A 21547-nucleotide genomic window follows, 5' to 3' on the forward strand; every position below is an offset into this window, starting at 1 on the left:
GGTTAAATAATAAATAAAATAAATCTTCCCAGATGTGGAGCAATACAGCAGTGAATTCACTTTAAGACCCTGCTCATCACCTGCAAAGCTCTTAATACTTTTTCAAGAAGCCCACAATACCTGACTCCTGCTGCCTCTTCAAATCTGAAGTGCCATAACCTTAAATTGTTGTTTTTGTATTCTGTACTTTGTACGTATTCTGTTCTTGCATTCCATGTCAGCATCTTTGAGTATTTTTTTTTCTATATTTTGTATTTTTACGTGTGTATGTAAGCGCTACACACCTAAACCTAACACCTAAACCCTATTAGTTATCATTTTCATTATATTTTCTGTTGTTTAGACAGCTAATATTATTTTTGAATAGTAGTTGCCAGTGCTGAATGTGTTCAACCAATAAATGTAGACCTGGATCCCTTAAGGTTGCTCTTGTGCTGGGAGAGTACTAACTCTAAAAAATAAAATAAAAAGAGCTAAAAACAGCATTCTAAGAACTAACATTGTTCTTGTAGTGCAGAAACAATAATAAAAAAAAAAGGGTTTCTAGAGTTATTAAGAAGAAAAAACACTGTTCTAAATAGAGTACCACTTTAAATTGTGTATTTTTGTGTGCCATTTCTTTACCTGGTGGATGTCCCAGTGGCTGAGCTCAGCTGGTGTGTGAACCTGATGAGTGTTTTTATCCACGGTGAGATTGAGGTGAGTGCTGAGCCTCTCCAGCTTTACATGGTGCCAGTGCTGGTCATCCAGCAGACTTCCCACAGAGACAAGAAGCTGCCCACCAGAGGATGAGCTCACACCTGTAAGAAAGCAGGGGATGTATGTGAAAAACAATTTTGATGTCTTGATGATTGCTGAGCAACTCCAGCTGATGCAGAAATCCTCTTATGTGGATTTCCTGCTGAGGAACTTTGATTTCTTTTTTTTTCCTGAGGTGTACTACCTCAAAAAACACTTGAAGGTCAGCATTCTGTGTCCTCCTCCATAATGCATTTTTAACAAGGACAAACATGCTTGAGGAAATCATTTTAAAAGACTTCCTTTTTCTGGCAGGAGGAAACCCTAAAGTAAGGTTCATGCTTGATTTATCAAAACGAAAAGTTGCAGAAAGATTACGGCTCCAGTGAATTATTTTCGTCTTTGTTTCAAACAAGGAGCGGGTCACTGAGGTCACACTCTCTCATTAGAGCGCGCACATATCGGTCTGCTGGCAGGGAGGAGGACCCAGCACGATAAATGATGATGCTGCAACATGACAGCAGGACATAATTAATGACAGACCCAACACCAGCAGGTCCAAATTGGTGGATCCATCTTTGCATCCCCTAACGTGTTGGGAGAGAAAAGAGTTTCTGCTGACAGAAGGAGCTGCAGCAGAAGGTGCGAGAGACACACCGAGTCGTTAATTATGGAGAACATTTTCTTCACAGATGCATAAATACTTAGACGAATTGATAGATAAAAAGAAGACCTATTTCCAGGGGTACATTTTTAGGAGTGGTTTGACATTTTGGAAAATGTTCATGTCTCTGCCTTAAAGTCACTGAAAACTTCCTGTGAGAGATGCAGTATTAGATGAACACACAATGTATTATTCTGGACTATTTCTTTATTTTGAGTTCTATTTGTTCTCTTCCTGATTGTTTGAAATGGGGCTCAGCTAGAAAAAGATAATGTCATTCACTGCCATCCATGAATCAAAGTTGTGCATCTCTTTTACCACTTCATGTTAATTAAATAAGATTAGAAGCCTAGTTTGAAGATTGGTAGCAATTTTAAAATTTACGGCAACTTCAGTTCATATTCTCTCATTTGTAGCAAAATACTTTTTTCTGCTTGTCTGCTTTGTTTTCAGCTTTGTAGTTTCAGGTGTCATTGCCATTTCAACAGCGTAGTTTTGAATCAAACTGTGATTACAGGCAACAGCTGGATGATCTGGACTTTGCGGAAGACGTTGCTCTCTTTTCACACAAACACATGGGTGCAAATGCAGCAGGAGACTGACAGACTCTCACAAGCTGTAGCAAAACGTGCTTACACTGAATACAGCAAAGACTTTAGATAAAAAACTAGCAACCCTATCCTCATCCAGAGTACTGCCAAAGACTAGATGTAAAGCATTCACACCCTTGAGTTGTGGACACCACCAGAGGGACAGGTGTAGACATTAAAAGCAGGATTAATAAGGTGTGTTCCAGATGCTAAGGAAGATCTGGCGCTTAAAACACATCTCACTCAACACCAAAAAAAAAAAAAAAAGACATGCACAACAACAAAACACACACTAAATCTACATAAACATATGTCCCAGGAAACATCTGGTGAAGAGACAAAGTAAATAACCTGTAGAATGGAATACGCCATGATCCAAATGACTTAAAAACTCAAAAGAGAAAGTGCAGTTGGATTGGAAATACCCCCATAAAATCTGCCAACAAGCCCTGAAATGGAGCCAATCCAAGGAACAAGGACAAGAGGACAACCCCGGAATTGCTGGAGAAGAGGTGTGCAAGCCAAAACAGGGTTCAACTGAGGTGATCAAAACCGCCACAACCACAAAGTGAGGTGGAGGAAATTTGTTGCTCCTGTGGGCCATATTAGAGGGGAGGAACAAACAATTTGTGGCTGTATGGGTTGGAGGACTTGTTTATCTCAATTAAGATTTACAGTTCAGTCAAACAACTCACGTAAGGTATAATATGTTTATTGACCATGCACATGTTAGATTTGGCGTCTAGGCTCCGACCTCATCACTCCTCAGCAGTTACATGGGGTTTGAGGAGTGATGTACAAATCCCCCCGTCGGAACCTACAGGTGGATGCTGGGGAGGCGGTGGGCTGAGAAGCAATCTGCGGTGCGGAAGCGGCATAGGCAGTAGCATAGGCATGCGGAGGGAGCGCTGGCAGATTACCTCACCTTAAATAGGCCGCCAGATAGATTGGAGGGTGTGATTTGGTTGGGGATGTATGAGGAGTGAGGCATGCCTATGTATGGAAGCGCAACTCGAGTTGCCTGCCTGAACTAGCTCGCAGGCGTCGCTTCATTTCAGTCAAACAACTCACGTAAGGTATAATATGTTTATTGACCATGCACATGTTAGATTTGGCGTCTAGGCTCCGACCTCATCACTCCTCAGCAGTTACATGGGGTTTGAGGAGTGATGTACAAATCCCCCAAAACCAAATGATTCAGAGCCTAGCGCTGATATCCTATGTGTGACCTGGCACCAGCCGCCGTGAGGCCGTTCCCCGAGAGCACAGCGGCTGCAAGGGGAACATGCTATCTAGTGAAACTACTATGTGTGACCTGGCACCGCTGCCGTGAGGCCGTTCCCCAAGAGCTCAGCGGCTGCAAGGGGAACATGCTATCTAGTGAAACTACTATGTGTGACCTGGCACCGCAGCCGTGAGGCCGTTCCCCAAGAGCTCAGCGGCTGCAAGGGGAACATGCTATCTAGTGAAACTACTATGTGTGACCTGGCACCGCCGCCGTGAGGCCGTTACCCAAGAGCTCAGCGGCTGCAAGGGGAACATGCTATCTAGTGAAACTACTATGTGTGACCTGGCACCGACGCCGTGAGGCCGTTCCCCAAGAGCTCAGCGGCTGCAAGGGGAACATGCTATCTAGTGAAACTACTATGTGTGACCTGGCACCGCCGCCGTGAGGCCGTTCCCCAAGAGCTCAGCGGCTGCAAGGGGAACATGCTGTCTATTGAACTTACCATGTGTGACCTGGTACTAATACTATCTGTAGGTAAGCTCCTGAAGGCATAATCAGCACCCACACTACTATGACGTCATTACAACCAGCAAACCACCTGATATGCAGTAATTAAAAAGGCAGGGGAGTAGCTGCAAATATTTATTTAAATATGTTAAGGGGTGCAGGAACTCAAGATCTTTTGAGCCGACAAAATTTCATTCTTGTTGACCCTGATGTATCGTTGGTAGGCGGAGGATGACCATCGGCCCATGGACTTCAACGTTGAGATGGGCAGATGGAGTGCTGCAGTTGTTGCAGCGCCGATTCTTAGAGAGTGAGGGGTGTATTGTTCTGGAGGTAGGCCACAGTTGAGGCATAGGTCCCGCAGCTTCGAAGAGAACCATGATCTTGACAGAGGTTTGCATCCATCAGTGATGAACAATGGTGCTGAGGGATGCGTCGAGAGGTGATGACTCAGGTATTTCATCATAGAAGAAAAGGGACAAAAAGAGGTGTTAGTTCTGGCAATGATAATTTGGGTACCTTGGTTGGAACGATCAGTCTTAGAATGTTTCAGGGCTATTGTATACATGTGTTCTTCTACAGTTAGATCAGAAAAGGTGAGATCATGCTGAGGGTTGAAAGAATTAGATCTAGTTGTATATTCACCACACCTTAGAAACCCATAAAAAGCCATTAGAAGAACTGCTTCCAACATCTTATCAATATATGGTGAAAAACGACCTTCCCTTAACCTTGTCACCAACCTATGCACCAGTGAAATAGTTAACGGCAGTCTTTTGTCATTGCCTGAAGGACGTGCCTTTTTAAGGCCGTTGAGAAGTAGCTGAACAGAAGGATTCCCGAGAAGGCTTTGGGATGCTGGGTCTTGGCATCTAATGTGGAACTGAATCCCTGCTAGCATGGCTTTAAGACTTTGCACTTGAATATTGCGTGACTCAAATGAAAATACAATAAATGCACAGATTACAGAGATCCTTATAGGTAGAGGACTAATGAGGAGGCTGGCGCAGAAGGAAGAGAAGAAATACCAGGCTGAATCATAGGATTTAATGGTACTTTTGGCCAAACCAAGTCTCATGTAATTTTCGGCAGAACACAAGAGATCCTTCAGAGGCTTGAAAGTACTTAATCGAGCGTCATCTGACTGAATGGAGGGCAGGGCATGCTGGAGGGCTTGGCCTGGGGGCACATAGCTTTGAACTCCTGAAATTTGAAACGAGAGAGAGCATCAGCTACACGATTTTCATGGCCAGGAATGAAGGTCGCTCGCAAAATAAAGTTATCGAGAATGCTTGTCCATGTTAAACGTCGCATGAGGCTGTTTACAATAGGAACATTAGATCGACCTTTGTTGATTATCTCCACTGTAGCAGCATTGTCACAAAACACCATGATCTGCTTCCTAGACCATCTCTTACCCCACAATAAACATGCCACGACAATGGGGTACAGCTCATAAAGAGCAGTGGATTTAGAGTGGTCGCAGAGGGACTGAATTTCAATTGGCCATGCCTCTGCAAACCACTCATTATTCAAGAATCCCCCAAAACCAACTGAAGGAGCTGCATCGGTAAAGAGCTGAAGAGAATCTGAAGACTCGACATGGTCATTGTAAAAGAACGAAATGCCATTCCATTTGTCACACAGCAGGGACCAGAAGCGCAAATCTGAACGACACCCTTCATCTAGCGTCACTTTATCTTTAAGATTTTGGACAGATTTAGCCAGTACTAGTAAACGTGAAACAAAGGAGCGGCCATGAGGAATGATGCGCATAGCGAAGTTAAGGTGACCTAGAAGAGATAGAAGGTCTCTTTTAGAGAGGATGTTTGTCTCTGACCAAAATTTAATAGCTGCTCTAATGCGAGTCAGCTTGTCTTGAGGCAGAGACGCCTGCATTAGCACGCTATCTAGGGTAATGCCTAAGAAATCAAGACGTGTGGACGGACCTACTGTTTTCTCTTCTGAAAGAGGGACGCCTAACTCATGAAAAAGGCTCCTAACTTCGGATATGCTGCGAGCGGGTGGGGACGAAGGAAAGTCGACCACTAAAAAATCATCTAAAAGATGCAAGACGAAAGGAAGCTTACAGGCGTTATACAGGATCCAGCATAATGCTTCGGACAATGTGTCGAAAATGCGGGGACTACTGCGGCAACCAAATGGCAGTTTAACGGAATAGTACAATTTGGAACGCCATTTCACACCGAAAAGGTGCCACTGAGAAGGGTGGAGTGGCATGACTTTAAAAGCATCAGTAATGTCTGCTTTCCCTAGCCATGCACCGACACCAGCAGACTTAATCATTTGGATGGCATTATCGACAGAAGCATAGAACAGAGAAAAAGGCTCTTGAGGGACTAAGCTGTTGATGCTTGGAATGGTAGAGTCGTGAGGAGCTGAAAGGTCGATGATGAGACGTTTTTTATCTGAATACTTTCTGGTAGCCACACCTATAGGGCTTACTCTAAAAATGGAAAATGGAGATTTAGTAAACGGACCTATCATGTATCCTTTTTTAACCTCTTTAGACAGGAGCTCGTCTACTACTTTTGGCTCCTTCAGAGCAGACTGCAGATTTTTTGAAATATGTGTCACTTTTGGGAGCCAGCATAGCCCTGCTAGGAAACCTTGCATTAACCCGGTGATGAGATAGTTGACGAAGCATCTGTTTGGATGATTAGAGAGAGCCTTGGAAAGCGCTGGAACATTCACTGGAGTCGAGGGATGATTGCTGTTTATTTCCCTGATTTTGCAGGACGTAGCCTCCTGGGACACACAGATCTTGGATGGCTGTCCCCGCACCAGCTACACACATGCATGAATTTACAGTTAGGAAAACTACAGACATTATTGTTGAAGTTGTTACAAATAGGTGACTTTTGATTCAATGCAAACGGTACCTGACTCTTAGCAAGATATCCTACAGGAAACGGAGCTGGATTTTTTGGCTGGAGCTGAGTTTTTGAAGTGGACAGCTCTTGCCGAGCAGTTCTCGGACAGAGGGAAGAGGTGTGAGAGAAAGAACCACAAATGGAACAAGCTATAGTTTTATGCCCAGTGAAATTCCTGCTAATCAGGGCCAGATCAACTACAGACCAATCTAGTTTTTGATTAAATTTCTGGATATACATAGCTGCCTTCGAGGAAAAAGACTTGTGGTACTCGTAAAACAGGGATCCACCATAAGATAGGGCAAGGTCCGAAATAATTGCCAAATAAGTGTCAAGCTCCTCTCTACGCTGGGGGTACACTTCGCATATTGTGTCTCTAAAAACACCGAAAGCCACGTTGAATTCAGCCAGATTAAGAGTTTTTGACAACCTTGGATCGCTGTCTTTAAGGACAACAGAAAAATCCCCACAATCCACAAATCTTTTCTCAGCCGATTCCGAGCCACACAAAAGAATCTTCACCAGATTTATGTCCTGGCCTGACAAAATTTGATTCCTGAGGGAATCAGGAATTGCTGCAGCAGGTGGCAGGAACCTGGAACCCATGGGTGTAGCTGGGACTGCAGTTCCCAGAGTCCTGTGCGGTGTGACGTCTGCCGGAAGCGCTGCAGCGCGAGGCACGTCGGATGACGTCGACGGACCCGGGATGTTTACGGTGAAGGCAGAGTTGGCATTTTCTTCCAGAGAGTGAATTCTAGCATTCATTACGTTGAGTGCTGATTTCATTTCATCCAGAGAGGACATGATAGATGCTTCGGCAGTGCTGGGTGCTGATCGCTTTGTTCTTTTAGGAGGTACGTTGATCGCCGATTTGACAGGTGCTGTTTGGGAAGCGCCGCGCTTCTTTGCTGCCGCTTTGCCTTTGGTAGGAGCGGTGCCAGTGTTACAATCGCTCCCGTTGAACTCTTGGGCACTGGCGGTAGCTTCTTGCGACTGAAGGTAATTGAAAAGCTCTTCATGATTAAGACCAGATGGAACTGAAATATTTCGAGCATACAATGTCTCTAGAATGCGGTGCACGGGCCACCCGGCAAGCCGCTTGCGATTGGAGCGTGAGCTGCGGCGCGGCAGAGACGCTTCCGCTTCGAGCCCGGAGTGCGACTCGCCAGGTTGAGCTTGGGTTACAGGAATAAAGTCGCATTCCTCGCCGGAGGTCTGAGACTCGCTCTCAGAGTCAGAGACGGCAAAAGACATAACGACCAATACAGCCACGAAGTAAAGTAATGATCGCATATGAACTTAGCGCAAACTTAGATTTCAGAGAGAAGGCAAGCGGTGAAGCGGTGATGCGGAAGCTGCGGTGCGGAAGCGGCATAGGCAGTAGCATAGGCATGCGGAGGGAGCGCTGGCAGATTACCTCACCTTAAATAGGCCGCCAGATAGATTGGAGGGTGTGATTTGGTTGGGGATGTATGAGGAGTGAGGCATGCCTATGTATGGAAGCGCAACTCGAGTTGCCTGCCTGAACTAGCTCGCAGGCGTCGCTTCATTTAACATTTTTAAGGCAACAAGGATACTTTTTTCTTAGTGTGATATTTGTCAACTTTACATGGAGCCATGCTTCTTGTTCTACCCGTGCTTCTAGTCTTTGTACTAAGCTAAGCTAAGCTAATCCCCTTCTGAATACAGCTCGCACATTTAACGATAAGGGGCCGTATGGGCCATAATTCATTCTTCCCTCTCATATACACAAAAAAAATACCTCTCACATTCACAATTTGACCTCTCACATTCACAAAAAATAACTCTCACATTTAAAAGTTTTACCTCTCACATTCACAAAAAATACCTCTCACATTCATAAAATACCTATATTTGTGTATGTGAGAGGTATTTTATGTGAATGTAAGAGGTAAAACTGATTGTGAGAGGTATGTGGGAGGTAAAACTGTGAATGTGTGAGGTATTTCTTGTTAATGTGAGAGGTAAAACTGTGAATTTGAGTGGTAAAACTGTAAATGTGAGAGGTAAAACTGTGAATGTGAAAAGTAAAATTGTAAATGTGAGAGGTATTTTATGTGAATTTGAGAGGCAAAACTGTGAATGTGAGAGGTATTTTTTGTGTATTCGAGAGGTAAGGATGAATTATGGCCCATACGGCCCCTCATATTTAACACACAGACATTAGAGTTGATAACAGCAATTCCCAATACATCTAACTTTTCCTTTAGTGCATCAATGAGTTGACATATTTGGTTAAAACTTGAATAAGTGGAAACAGAGAAGTGGCAATCAATAAAAGAAGTTGGAGGGCAAACCATTATAGAAACGCTTAACTTTCCTTCATGAAACTGCCTCTTTCTTTATTACCCTGTGTCCATCTTAATTCCCTCCCTGCTCTCTCCTCGTCTGCACGCTCGCGAGGACCAAGGTTCAGTCTGAGAGCACCCAAACTTGCCGTCGTCTTTATTGTTCAGCTGAGAGCAGCACAGCTATGTTGCATTGCAATAATGGCTTGATTTATCCATACTGAGTAGACTAATACTGGATGTTCTTGTCTTTAAGCAGAGGAGTCTGCGCCTAACACTACTTTCCACTTTCCAGGAGTCTACCGTTCCAGACAGCTCCCTGAGGCAATATCACCTTATCATATTCTGTCTGCTATTCCATTATGGCTCTTTGCTCGAGCTCTAAATCTGTTTATGAACGACGACAATGACAGGTCTTATCAGGAGACAGACTGTCATAATTGTTTCAGCATTTCAGCGCCACGTGGTGCTACATTTTGAAATACATCTTGACTGTAAAAATAATGTACTTTCTCTAAACCAATTCTCAGCTTTAGTCACAGTTGGGAATCGAGTTTATTACCATAAAATAAACTGAGGGAAAAGGAAACAGCACAGTGATATTCATGGAAGGAATGTTACTGCTGCACCAGGTCTCGCTTTGTCTCTTGAGTTAAATTTATTTGGACGTTATTGATAAAAAAAAAAAAAAAGCATTTTTATAAAAGTAAATAAATAAACTAAAGGACAGAACATGGACAATATAATTTAATACAACTTTTAAAGATCAGGAGAAAAACTTACATGGCAGCATGTCTTGCTTTAAAATAAGAAGTTGTATGTATAGGCTGAGGATTCATTGATAAGCAGAAAATGAATTACCAAATATTTTGATAATTGAATAAATATCAAACCATTTTTCAAGCAAAAGTGACAAAGCTTCTCAAGATTGAACTTTTTTATGTGACATATGCGATGATAAACCAATTATCTCTTGTTCTGGAGGTCTTGGTTTGGTATTTTATAGATCAAACGACGATGATTGGTTAATTGAGAAAATAATAAGCAGATTAGTTAATAATCCAAAGAATAGTTTATTGCAACCCTATTTATTTATTCCCACTAGTTCAGCCAAATGTTCCAACAAATAGAGTTTTTAATTGTCTAGAGCAGAAGGGATTTGTGGGTCAATTTGGGCTACTTTTTTTCTGATTGTTTCATATTTTGGGAATTCTGAAAAAAATCAAAACAATACATCTAACTCGTTTTAACAAGCCAAATAAGCCAACTGGTGACTGGTGAAAAAATTTTTTATGTACATCCTAGATTTAAGGTTTAATATCTTCACTACACAACCATCCACCATCAGAGATAAAGGCAAAAAAAAAAAGTAAACACTTTTTCCGTCTCTCTTTCTCCCTCTGTATTCAGAGTTACCAATTATTTACATTTCCTTGACTATGCAGCTATATGTGCAGCTTATCATGTTTTCTTTTTATAGATACAAGCTGTATTCCTGCTGCACACAGAAATAATCAGCAGTAAGCAACTTATTATACAGCAGGGGAATGTGTTGCAGTTGGAGTCTCATGGCTATCTTAGAAATTTCAGGCTCTTCTGAAAACACAGAGGCTGCTGACTAAAACTCTTATGAGGCTGTTTACAACAGGAACTCCTGGAGGCTCACTGTAAATCACTCTAAAAAAAAGTGGGCTTGATAAGCAAATGCAACAGTAATCACCACGATTCATTGTCTTCTATTTCTCTGCCAACTGGCGCACTTTCTCCAGAGAGATTCATTTCTTTTCCATGGGACTCTGCAGATGCCTCAAGGAAGATCTGATTGTAGCTTTTGTTGCTCTGTGCAATTAGTGAAAACACTTGAGATCATGCGGATGTTTTGTTACGGTAAAATCTGAAATATTCCGTGTTATTTTGTAACACACGCAGCAACAAGAAACCTACCACAGCATGTTCTTTTGTAGAAAAATTACAGGATTTTGCTTAACATGCAGCTTGCCCTGCACGCCTCTCTGATGCCATCCTAATTTAGTCAGCAATACTTAACGCAGCTCGTCCAGAAAGCACTGGAGCAGGACACACCAGCCCTCAGTGTATTTATTGCTGTGTACTACAGCTTCCCTGTGACGCTTCAGAACTGATCTGAATTATGAAGCAGTGGGTTACATTAGAGAAACTGACATTTTGATAAATGTAAAGCAGAGAGGAAATGAGATGGTTTTGGACAGTGAACATAAATCTTAATGACCCAGCCAATTTATTCCAACTGCTTGGACAGACACGGGTAAATAGAGATGGCCTAACTGTCTCAATGGTGTATTTATCTGTTAGTTACAATGCATATATGTATATCTTTCTGTTTTCATTCATCATTAATTTATGCTAATGGAACATACACTGTGTCTAACAGAAACAGCTCTTTATGTTCATGTGCTTATAAGCAACACATATCCCTGATGCTCAGCGTTAGCCCTCATTAGCCATCTTTAGCTCTTCTGTGTCTCAGCCAGTTTGTTTATCTCATGATGTGACATGCATCACTGTTAAAGTGAGACCCGGGACCGACAGGATCAGGCTGCCAAATGGGAGAGATAAACTATGAAGAGCCCCAGAGAACAGCTCACGCTGTGGAGCTATGGATATATAATGCATCCAAATCTTCAGGTTTTATCTTTGCTTCCCTAGTTTGAGCTTCTCTTCTCTTGAGCCAACCGCTGACTGTGGAGGAGCATGCTGTGGCTCAGGGTGGATGCTCCAAGCTATTGATCTAAATTACACTGTCTGCAGACTGCAAACTCCTGGGAGAGTGTCAGGGAGGGAGGGGGGTGAAAGTGAGAGAGGAGAGAAAGACAAAGAGCATGCAATTGAAAAAGGCAAATAATCGCCTCTGAAAAAAAAATCTAGCAGGGGCAGAATTGGGCCGACATATGAGAAAGGCTGTGATAAATAACAACGGAGAGAGAGGAAAATAGAAAAGGCAGGAAAAGAAAGGGAAGAAAGGCAGGGAGACAACAAGAGCCAGAGAGAAGCAGTGACAGAGCTGATTGAGAGCTTCTTCTTTTTTTTTTTACAGATTTTTTTACAGCCTGGCTGTATCACTGGATTATCATAGCTCAATCTAATAATCTCTGCTCCGTTACAAAAACCAGCAGTGTTTATTTTTGTTCCCCGGCTGCCCGGAGTTTTCTGAGCAGTTTGTTGACTATCAGCTCGGGTTTAGCAGAGAAATGTGACAGGCGTCACTCGGGGAGCTCATGTCAGACTGATAGCTTTTGCAGAGAACGCCTCTGCTGACAGACAGACAACAGGGAATTTATACTCTTCCACCCCTTCCCAACAAGAGGGAATTGGACAATATTCTGTTTTTATTGTATGGATGAAGAGATGGAGGCTGAGACGATTGTGCAGGGTGGAAGATGCAGTGGTTCAAACTGCTGATTTACATTCTTTTTTTCAGAATCTACTAGAACTCTTATTGTTATATTCAAAGAACTCAATGAAGGATTTCTTCTTCGGACATGATTAAATACTACCATGCAGCTGTTGGCTATACCCGTACAACTGAGATACCTATTATTGCAAATGAGCTTCATTTTCATTGCAGCAATTTCTTATCACAAGTAAATTTAATGCAAAAACGAATCCCCTACAGGGACATAGGTGCCGACCACTGTAATATCAGGGTTCACATTCTGCAGGGGACCTTCAATTAATGCTATTCACCATTTATTTCTCATTTCCTCTCATCTCCAAATGTCAGTTATCTCGCAATGTTAACAAAAGTGAAAAATAAATTGTGCATTTACCCTGTGATTTGAATCCCCCTCAAAATGTAATGAGTTCTTCCTTGGACCCTGATACATCCTTCCACCACGTTTCATAAAACTCAGGCCACTACTTTTTCCCTAATCCTGCTGACGAATAGACAAACAAATGAACAAACCTAAAATATAGGTTGAAATTAAGAGAGTTTATTTTCTATGAGATGATGTGGCATGAACAGCCTGTCTTTCCATCAAAAACATGAATATAGATCGTGTGTATACAGGCACCGAAAAACAAGCTTTGTCTCCGTATTTCACCAACCGCTGTAATGCGTCAGCTGCCATCTTGCTGATGTAGTTGTGATTGAAAGACAAGCAAAGTTTAAAAGGGTGGATTCCCACATTCGGTTGAAGGCGTGTAAAAAACTTAAGTAAACCATTTTTAACTTAAGTTATGTGAATCACGTTTTTGAATGTAACTTACTTTTTTTAACAAGATCCTTGTAACTACTTCACATACATTTTTTTTTATGTGTAAAAAATGAAAGATGAAAGATAGAGGCATATGATTCAATAGGATAAGTGCATACACCATACAGCTACATGCTGTATATAATGTATACCATTAGGCCAAGCAGTGGTTATCAGGCTGTGGCGTTATCAAACTTGTTTTAGCAAATTTGATGCATTCTGTGTTTTTTTGGGCTACATTTTACACAGCGTCCCTCCTTTTATGGAATCAGGATTGTATAAAAGATGCAAAGCAGCTGCAAAGAAGCACAAAATGATCACAAGGAGAAACAAAGCAACAACAAAAGGATACAGAATGACCTAAAAGGGACACAATACCAGAGAGAGATGCGTAACAGCTACAAAGAGATGCAAAATCACAACAGAAGAGGCTAAAGAACCATACAGTCTTTGTGTTGTGTTCTAGGTGGCCTTTTAAATGTCTGTGCCCAGAGGCCCATCGTCTCATAATCTGCCCATGCTTCTGACAGGTGACACTATACTGAACCTGAGCTGCCTTTGAAACCTGCTCTCTTTATGTCCTACATCAGGAATCTGGGAAGGAAGAACATCTACAGCACCTTAAAACTATTGTAATGTACATATGGGCATGTGAATATAGTTTTAAGCCAGACTTGAAAAAATGTGAGCCTGTTTTTTTTCAGGAAATATTGTTACACATTCAAGATAAGATAAGATATTCCTTTGTTGATCCCCTTCTTTATATGATAAAACAAAATAAAATAAAATAAAATAAAATAAGATTTAAATAATGTTAAAATAAAATAAAATTAGATTAGATAAAATTAAATAATGATAAAATAACATCAAATTAAATTAAATGATGAATAGGAATAAAGTTAAATTAAATTAAATTAAATTGTAAAAAAAAAATACAAATACAAATTAGAATGATAAGCCATAAACAAACAACAAAGACCTTACATCCACTAGTGTCATGCCAAGGATTTTCCTATTCTCAGGATAATAATTTTTAAATTACCAGAGGAACTTCAACCCTAAATACAGACAAGAAAGGAATGGTTGGTCAGCAGAGAGGTAGAGTACTCCAGCAGCCAGATGGCATGTTTACTGAGAGGTTTGCCATATGGTGATAATATGACGGCCTGGCAGTGTGACAACACCTCGGGTTTAACCTCGTTTACACCAACACAAACACACGAATACACACCAACATTACCTCCCATAGCCTCCATAGAACTCTGTTCTGTGCAGCTAGAGGCTATGGATCATGTTATGCTGTCCTAGCCCACTGTGCTCCACAGAGTTCATGTTGCTAACATCCATCATAGATTAAAAGAGAGAGAATGTGGGAGCAGATATCCAGCTGCTAGAGAAACACAGCAAGAAAGACAGAGACACAGTTGAAGGAGGGAAAGTGAGGAAAAAGTCTGAGAGAGATACTATGACAGGAGTGAGCATGTTTTTACCCAACAAATGATGCGGTCCTCCTCCACAGTCATTGACCTGTAACTGCATGCACCAATTCCCCAAGTTTATTCAAAATGTGATTAGTTTTGTTTGAGATTGCTTGCGACATATGGATAAACAAGTAAACACTGTACTGTGCTAATCAGCATAAGCAGAAAGAAGCATAATTCCCCAGAGTTTCCTTGAAAATTGGATCAGTGGTATCTTAGAAATCACATCTGACAAACACGCAAGCAATCCAGCAGATGGACGGAGACAGACTTGAAGCTCGCTCCATTTCATTGTCGGGATAAAAATGTGCAAGATATTAAATTCCTCATATAGAGATGAGATGGATGCTCTGGAGCCTGAGAGAGTGCATAATTACACTGTACGGTTTAGGCGTTTAGCTGACATTTACTCAGAGCAATGAACAGTGAATGAACAGATAGATAAAGCTGCAGCGTTTGCCAGAAAAGCCATCAAAGTTCCAAAACACTTAATGAAATTCAAATATCCAAAGTTTCAGCCACCTTATGCCACAGGCTTTTTTTCCGATCCATGTCCTCAGGAAGTCAACTACTGCTGTTTTGTGTTCGAACAAAAAACTTAATATTCACTTGGTGTTCCTGGTGTAAAATAGTCTGTGATGATACAGTATGTCAAGAATGAAAACCAACAGGACTTAAAGCATAAAAAAAGACAACCTGCTCGGATTAAAAGAGGTGTAGTTCCAGGAAAATCTTATGTCAATAGATTTCATCCAGATACTCATCTAACTTCACCAAAACCAGAGATTGCAATCTACATTTTGTTTATCCTATGTTTTATAATATTTTTCAAATAGATTGCAGAAGTATGTATACTCCTTTAGTGCAAACTGCAAATCAATAAATTCACCAGGTATGGACTTGATCATCAATATTTGAGCAGAATTTGGTACCATATTACTACTGCATGACTGCTCACTGTTAATTTTATATTAATGTTAGAATTGCATTTTTTATATTATATTATTTGATGTATGTGTTTTTCATTTCATTCAATTTTATTTCATAGCAGTGTATTATTACTGTATCGTGTGTGCACATTACTTATTATTATAAGTTATTTATTATATTTTTGCACCAAATGTATTATTCATACATACACCTACTTATATTATCTGCAGTACACGTCATGGCTACAGGAGATGGATTTTTTGGATTTCTTTTTGCAGAAATGTTTGCACAATGTGCTAATATATTGCAAAATCTAAATAAATGTTGTCTCTAGCTTTTTAATATAATAATAATAATAATAATAATAATAATAATATAATACATTTTATTTATAGAGCACTATTCAAAACGCATGTTACAAAGTGCTTTACAAAGACAAGTTAAAAACAGACATGAAACAACAGATAAAAATAATGTTAGAGAATGACATAGTTCTGTGGGATCAAGGGAAGGTAAAGTTCATGTAAAATCAGGAAAGGCTCTCCGATAAAAGTATGTTTTAAGATGAGATTTATATATATATATATATATATATATATATATATATATATATATATATAGATATATATATAGATATATATATAGATATATATATATATTTAAGTCTCGTTGAGATTAAAAGGTCTGGCCAAGAAAGCAGCATAAAAAGTGACAAGTTACAAAATTTAAACACAGTTAACATAAACAATTAAATACAAATACAGCAATCACAACATCAGTGAAAGAGCCTAAAATAGAGACTCATACGGAGCAGTCACACTGACCAAGGGAAATTATTTCTTCATCCTTTAGAATCCATTGAAATTGTGATCAACTCAGACAATTTCAATTCTTTTTGCAGATTGTTCCATGATAAAGGGGCGGCGTAACTAAAAGCTTTCTTACCTAATCGAGTTCTCACTCTTGGCACCAGCATCTGTACAATATTTTGTGAGCGTAGAACATGTTTACTTTGGTTTCGACACATGTATGCACACAGGAAATAGGAAAGCAGCCCAAGAATACATTTATAGATAAAAACTAACCAATGAGACTGCCTGCGAACATACAAAGATGGCATTTCAGCCGTGGCATACAGAGTACAATGATGTGTATGATTTCCCAAGCCAGTAATGAAACGCAGAGCACAATGATAAACACAGTCCAACTTATTCAGGCTCTGAGTTGCTGCATTCATGAAAAGCAGATCACCGTAATCCAGTGGAGACAAAAAAGTTACAAAAATCAAATATTTCCTTTTCAGATAGGAGAAACAAGACTTGTTTCTAAAAAAGAATCCCAGTTTTAGTTTTAGTTTTGTCACAAGGCTTTCAATATGGGGCTTAAAAGACAGCTTCTGATCAATAGTGAAGGGGATGAACAATAAATGACTGTATCATCTGCATAAAAGTGAAATGAGGCATTTGATACATTATCACAAACATTATTAATGTACAACGAGAACAAAAGAGGACCCAGGATCAAGCCCTGGGGCACACCTTTTGACACAGGGAGGAAGGCAGAGGAAGAGCCAGAAACCTGGACAGATTGTGTTCTCGACAATAAATAATTGGAGAACAAACCAACAGCATGTTCAGAAAGACCAATATTAAAAAGTTTGTTTGCCAAGACGTTATGGTCTACTGTATCAAAAGCCTTCGATAAATCAATAAAAAGGGCTGCACAATATTTTTTGCAATCCAGTGCCTGGATAAAATCATTAACCACTTTTAAAGCTGCAGATGATGTACTGTGCCGTTTTCTAAAACCTGATTGATGTTGCAATAAAATACTGTTTGGTAAGTGAGCAACTTAAAGAGTTTTTAGACACAATTTCTCTAAATTTTTTACTAAAACACATAATTTAGAGATTGGCCTATAATTATTAAGAACAGTGGGGTCACCTCCTTTCAGCAAAGGAAAAACAAAGGCAGATTTCCAAATAATAGGGATCTCATTATTGGAGAGGGTAAGATTATAAATATGAGTCAGTGGGTCTGCAATAAAATCTGCAGCAATCCTGAGGAAATACAGGTCTATCATATCAGGACCAGCAGATTTGGAAGGATCCAGTTGCTTTAAAGCTCTGTGGACTTCCACCACATTTAGATGGATAAAATTAAATGGCTGATCAACAGGACTATTGATAGATGGTAGTGAAGAATGGGCATGCTGCTTTTACGGCTGAATTGGGTTTGGACATGATTGTAAAGAATTAAATAATGAACCGGAAGAAATAAAATTTTCATTAAAACAATTCAGAATAGCTGATTTATCCGTTAAAATATCTGAATCTTTCAAGATATGAGGTGGCAAGTCATTTGAGGTAACTGTGCCAAATTATTTTATAGTTTTCAAAAACTTTTTGGGATCATTAAGATTACTTGTTGTCTTGGATGAATAAAAATCTGATTTGGCCTTTTTAATAAGAGATGTACATCGATTTCACACTTGTCTAAAAATCAGCCAGTCAGCCTGTGATTTAGAATTTCTTGCCCTAGCCCAGGCAACATCCCTTTCCTTAAGGAGACTGGACAGCTGAGGGGTAAACCATGGGTTATCCCGACCTTTCACTCTGAATTTATGGAACGGAGCATGTCTATTTATAATTTGGGTGAAGGCATCATAAAAGAAATTCCAGGCCAGTTCCACATTATCCATGAGTGAGATCCTACTCCACTCAAACTCCCAGAGATCATGTATAAAAGCTTGTTCGTAGAATTGTTTAAAATCTCTTTTAAGAATAATTCTTGGTCTTGATTTTTGGAGCTTAGCTCTTCTGACTGAGGCAATGGCACAATGGTCACTTAAATCATTAGCAAAAATACCAAAATCAAAATATTTGTGAGGAGTATTTGTCAAAAATAAATCAAGAATCGATGATTTCTCTGGGCATTTGAGATTTGGACGAGTTGGATTATTAATTAGTTGTGTAGGATTAAAAGAAATCACTGACCCAGCCGACCTGATTTCCTCGGGCAGGTTGTTTAGGACTGCGAGAACTCTGTCCCCCTTAGTTTTCAGCCGGGCCTCTGGAACAGTCAGGAGACCTCTGCCCGAGGATCTCAAAGTATGGACTGGTGTGTAGGGTGTTAAGAGGTCAGAGATGTAGCAGGGAGTGAGGCCATGAAGGGCCTTAAAAGTAATCAGTAAAATCTTAAAATCAATTCTAAAACATACTGGGAGCCAGTGTAACAACGCTAAAACAGGAGTGATGTGATCATGTTTCTTGGTTCTGGTTAAAAGTCTGGCAGCTGAATTCTGGACAATCTGGAGTCTGTGAATGGATTTTTGATTCAGGCAGGTAAAAAGGCTGTTGCAGTAATCCAAGCGTGATGAGATAAAAGCATGTTTTTCAAAGCACCCTCTTTCATTGTCATCCATCAGTTTTCTTGCCTCTTAGCCCGTCTGTGCAGTGCTGTAACATGTGAATTTCTACTGAGAATCATCCACCTAATCTTGTCTTAATAATGGCAGAACAATATAGATACCTTGTTGGTGGTAGAGCAGCAGCCGTCCCTGCTCCAACACCAGAGTGAGGCTGTGATCCCTCTGTCCCTCTGCGTGGAGCAGCGTCCCAGAATTCTTCAAGGTTTTAAACTTCAGAGAGACGACCTCCATCGGCGTCCAGCTCGGCCTTACACTCCGCCTGTAGACAAGGCTGCTGCTGCCATCAAAGTTAGCCACATCAGAAGCTATGAACAAGGAGGAGGTGGAAGAAACAACAAATTTACCTTATTCTGCACCACATTTATTCATTTAAATTTACATACTGAGCATGAAATAACTGTTTGTGGAAACATGATGTTTGCAAATATTCAAACCAAAATTTTGGGTAAAGTTAAGCTGACTGACTTTCTCACTATTGTGAGGCATATACAGCTCTGGAAAAAAATAAGAGACCTCTCCAAATTTTTCTTAGATCAGCATCTCTTCATGTATGGCAGCCGTTCGATTCCAGTGTCTGTTGAATTCCAACACAAGCACACCTCATTCTCCTTAATGAGGTACTGATTAGGTAATCACCTGAATTTAATCTTATTCAACGAAGAAAAGTATAAAAATGATGTGATTGACAATGAGTTGAAAAGGAAAGTTTTGAGTGAGGAAAAGAAGGGTTCATTTCTGGCTTTACTGGCAGAGGGATACAAAGTTGGGCTGCTTGAATTTTTGCGGCAGGAGTGGTATAAAGCCACGCCACAGCAATGTGAAAGACTGGTAGAGAGGTTGCCAAGCTCTTGCCACGCATGAAAGCTGTGATTGAATATCAGGGTTATTCCACCAAATATTGATTTCTGACTTCCTAAGTTAAAACACAAGTATTGCTTTGTTTAAAAATGATTATGAACTTGTTTTCTTTGCATTATTCAAGGTCTGAAAACACTGCATCTTTTTTGTCATTTTGACCAGTTGTCATTTTCCTCAAATAAATGCTCTAAATGACAATATTTTTATTTGGAATTTGGCTGAAATGTTGTCAGTACTTTATAGAAAACAATGTTGTTAATTTTACTCAAACACTTACCTATACACAGTAAAACCAGAGAAACTGATCATTTTGCAGTGGTCTCTTAATTTTTTCCAAAGCTGTATTTACCCAAAAAAAAGAGAGCTTTTCATTTTGAACATTAAATATAATATATATATATATATATATATATATATATATATATATATATATATATATATATATATATTGGATTTAGGTCAAAAAGGATATGCAAATTCATGTATTCTTTTGACCTTCATGACCTTTTTCACAGTGTCCCTTTTTTTAAATCAGGGCTGTATTTCTCTAATGTGAAGCACAATATAGCACAACACACAAGGTATTCTACAGGCCATAGAGCTTTGGGGGTCTCAAGATATCGTTAAGTTCGGCACATCCCCACATACACAGACAATAACGTGTCTGCACAAACACCCCACACTCTATGTAAGTTTGATCAATCTCTTTGTTCAGTGCAGAAACTCGGCTTCAACACATTTGGAATAAAAGTCACCTCAAGCAAGAATCAACCTGTTTGTTGATTGATTTTAACTTCCTTCGACCTGGATGCTCCCTTTTCGTCATGAATTTAAAAAGTTCTACGAGTTTGAACAATGTTTGGCTGAAAAGTATGAGTTTGTATTGACCAGCGTGTGGCGGTTCTAAGAGGTTAATGTGAAAAACTCCAAACTCTGTTGTAACTTAAAGACAGCACCTACTGTTTAGAAGAGATGGGAGCTTGTGAATAAAGAAATATTTTTGAAGACTACACCGAATCTTGACATTCTATTAAGGATGTTTTTGTTGCAGTGACCTCAAATGCTTGAAAAACTCGCCTTTCACAGCAAAGTTTACCTCTTTTTCAATTCTTACGAGACAATGGGTTCACTCTGAACTTCACAAAAAACTGCATATATTTTCCAGTGCATGACTGTACTTTTATTGTTAAAGGTATTGATTTCCTCTCCGAACAAACTGTTCCTAATGAGCGAGAAAACCGTTGGCCCCTAATGTACAAACCCTTCAAACACCGTAGTAAAACCATATGGTCTTGTTTCTGCTACTGACTACAGAGCAGTAAAAAAGACCAGTGGGAGTAATTAAATTTTGTTGTGGTGTGAAAAAAGAATTCTGTGAATCTGTAAGATCAAAATACATGTGTTACCAGTGTCATCAGTGTTTTCTCCAAGCCTCACAGCTCCAATATGTTCAGAGGATAAAGAGTGATCCCTGCAGCATTGTGTGTCATCAAATGTGACTAAAGAATCACAACACTGCCAACCACTTCCAGCTTACTCAGGCCTTCATCTGGTGAAACTTCATTTTGTTCAGTTTCACTTGAAGGTTGTGTTGAGTGCAGGATTTCTTAGTTTCTGCAGAGTCAAATGTTTTTGTTCCTAGGCACCTCCCAATAAGACTAAATGACAATTAATGTGTACAGAT

The 21547-nt window shown here is 40.1% G+C and overlaps 1 protein-coding gene across 3 annotated transcripts in view; it reads right to left on the reverse strand.

Moving 5' to 3' along the window:
* LOC131977504 (contactin-associated protein-like 4) overlaps positions 1-21547 on the reverse strand; it is a 139906-nt gene that overhangs the window by 65952 nt on the left and 52407 nt on the right. For all 3 annotated transcript variants that reach the window (XM_059340835.1, XM_059340838.1, XM_059340836.1), the window contains 2 exons: positions 19107-19310; positions 625-800 (listed from right to left, as the gene is read on the reverse strand). In XM_059340835.1, coding sequence (XP_059196818.1) covers positions 625-800; positions 19107-19310 — 380 coding nt within the window. The remainder of the gene's footprint in view (positions 1-624; positions 801-19106; positions 19311-21547) is intronic.

This window comes from Centropristis striata, chromosome 9, assembly GCF_030273125.1.
Source record: "Centropristis striata isolate RG_2023a ecotype Rhode Island chromosome 9, C.striata_1.0, whole genome shotgun sequence".
Lineage (NCBI taxonomy): Eukaryota > Metazoa > Chordata > Actinopteri > Perciformes > Serranidae > Centropristis > Centropristis striata.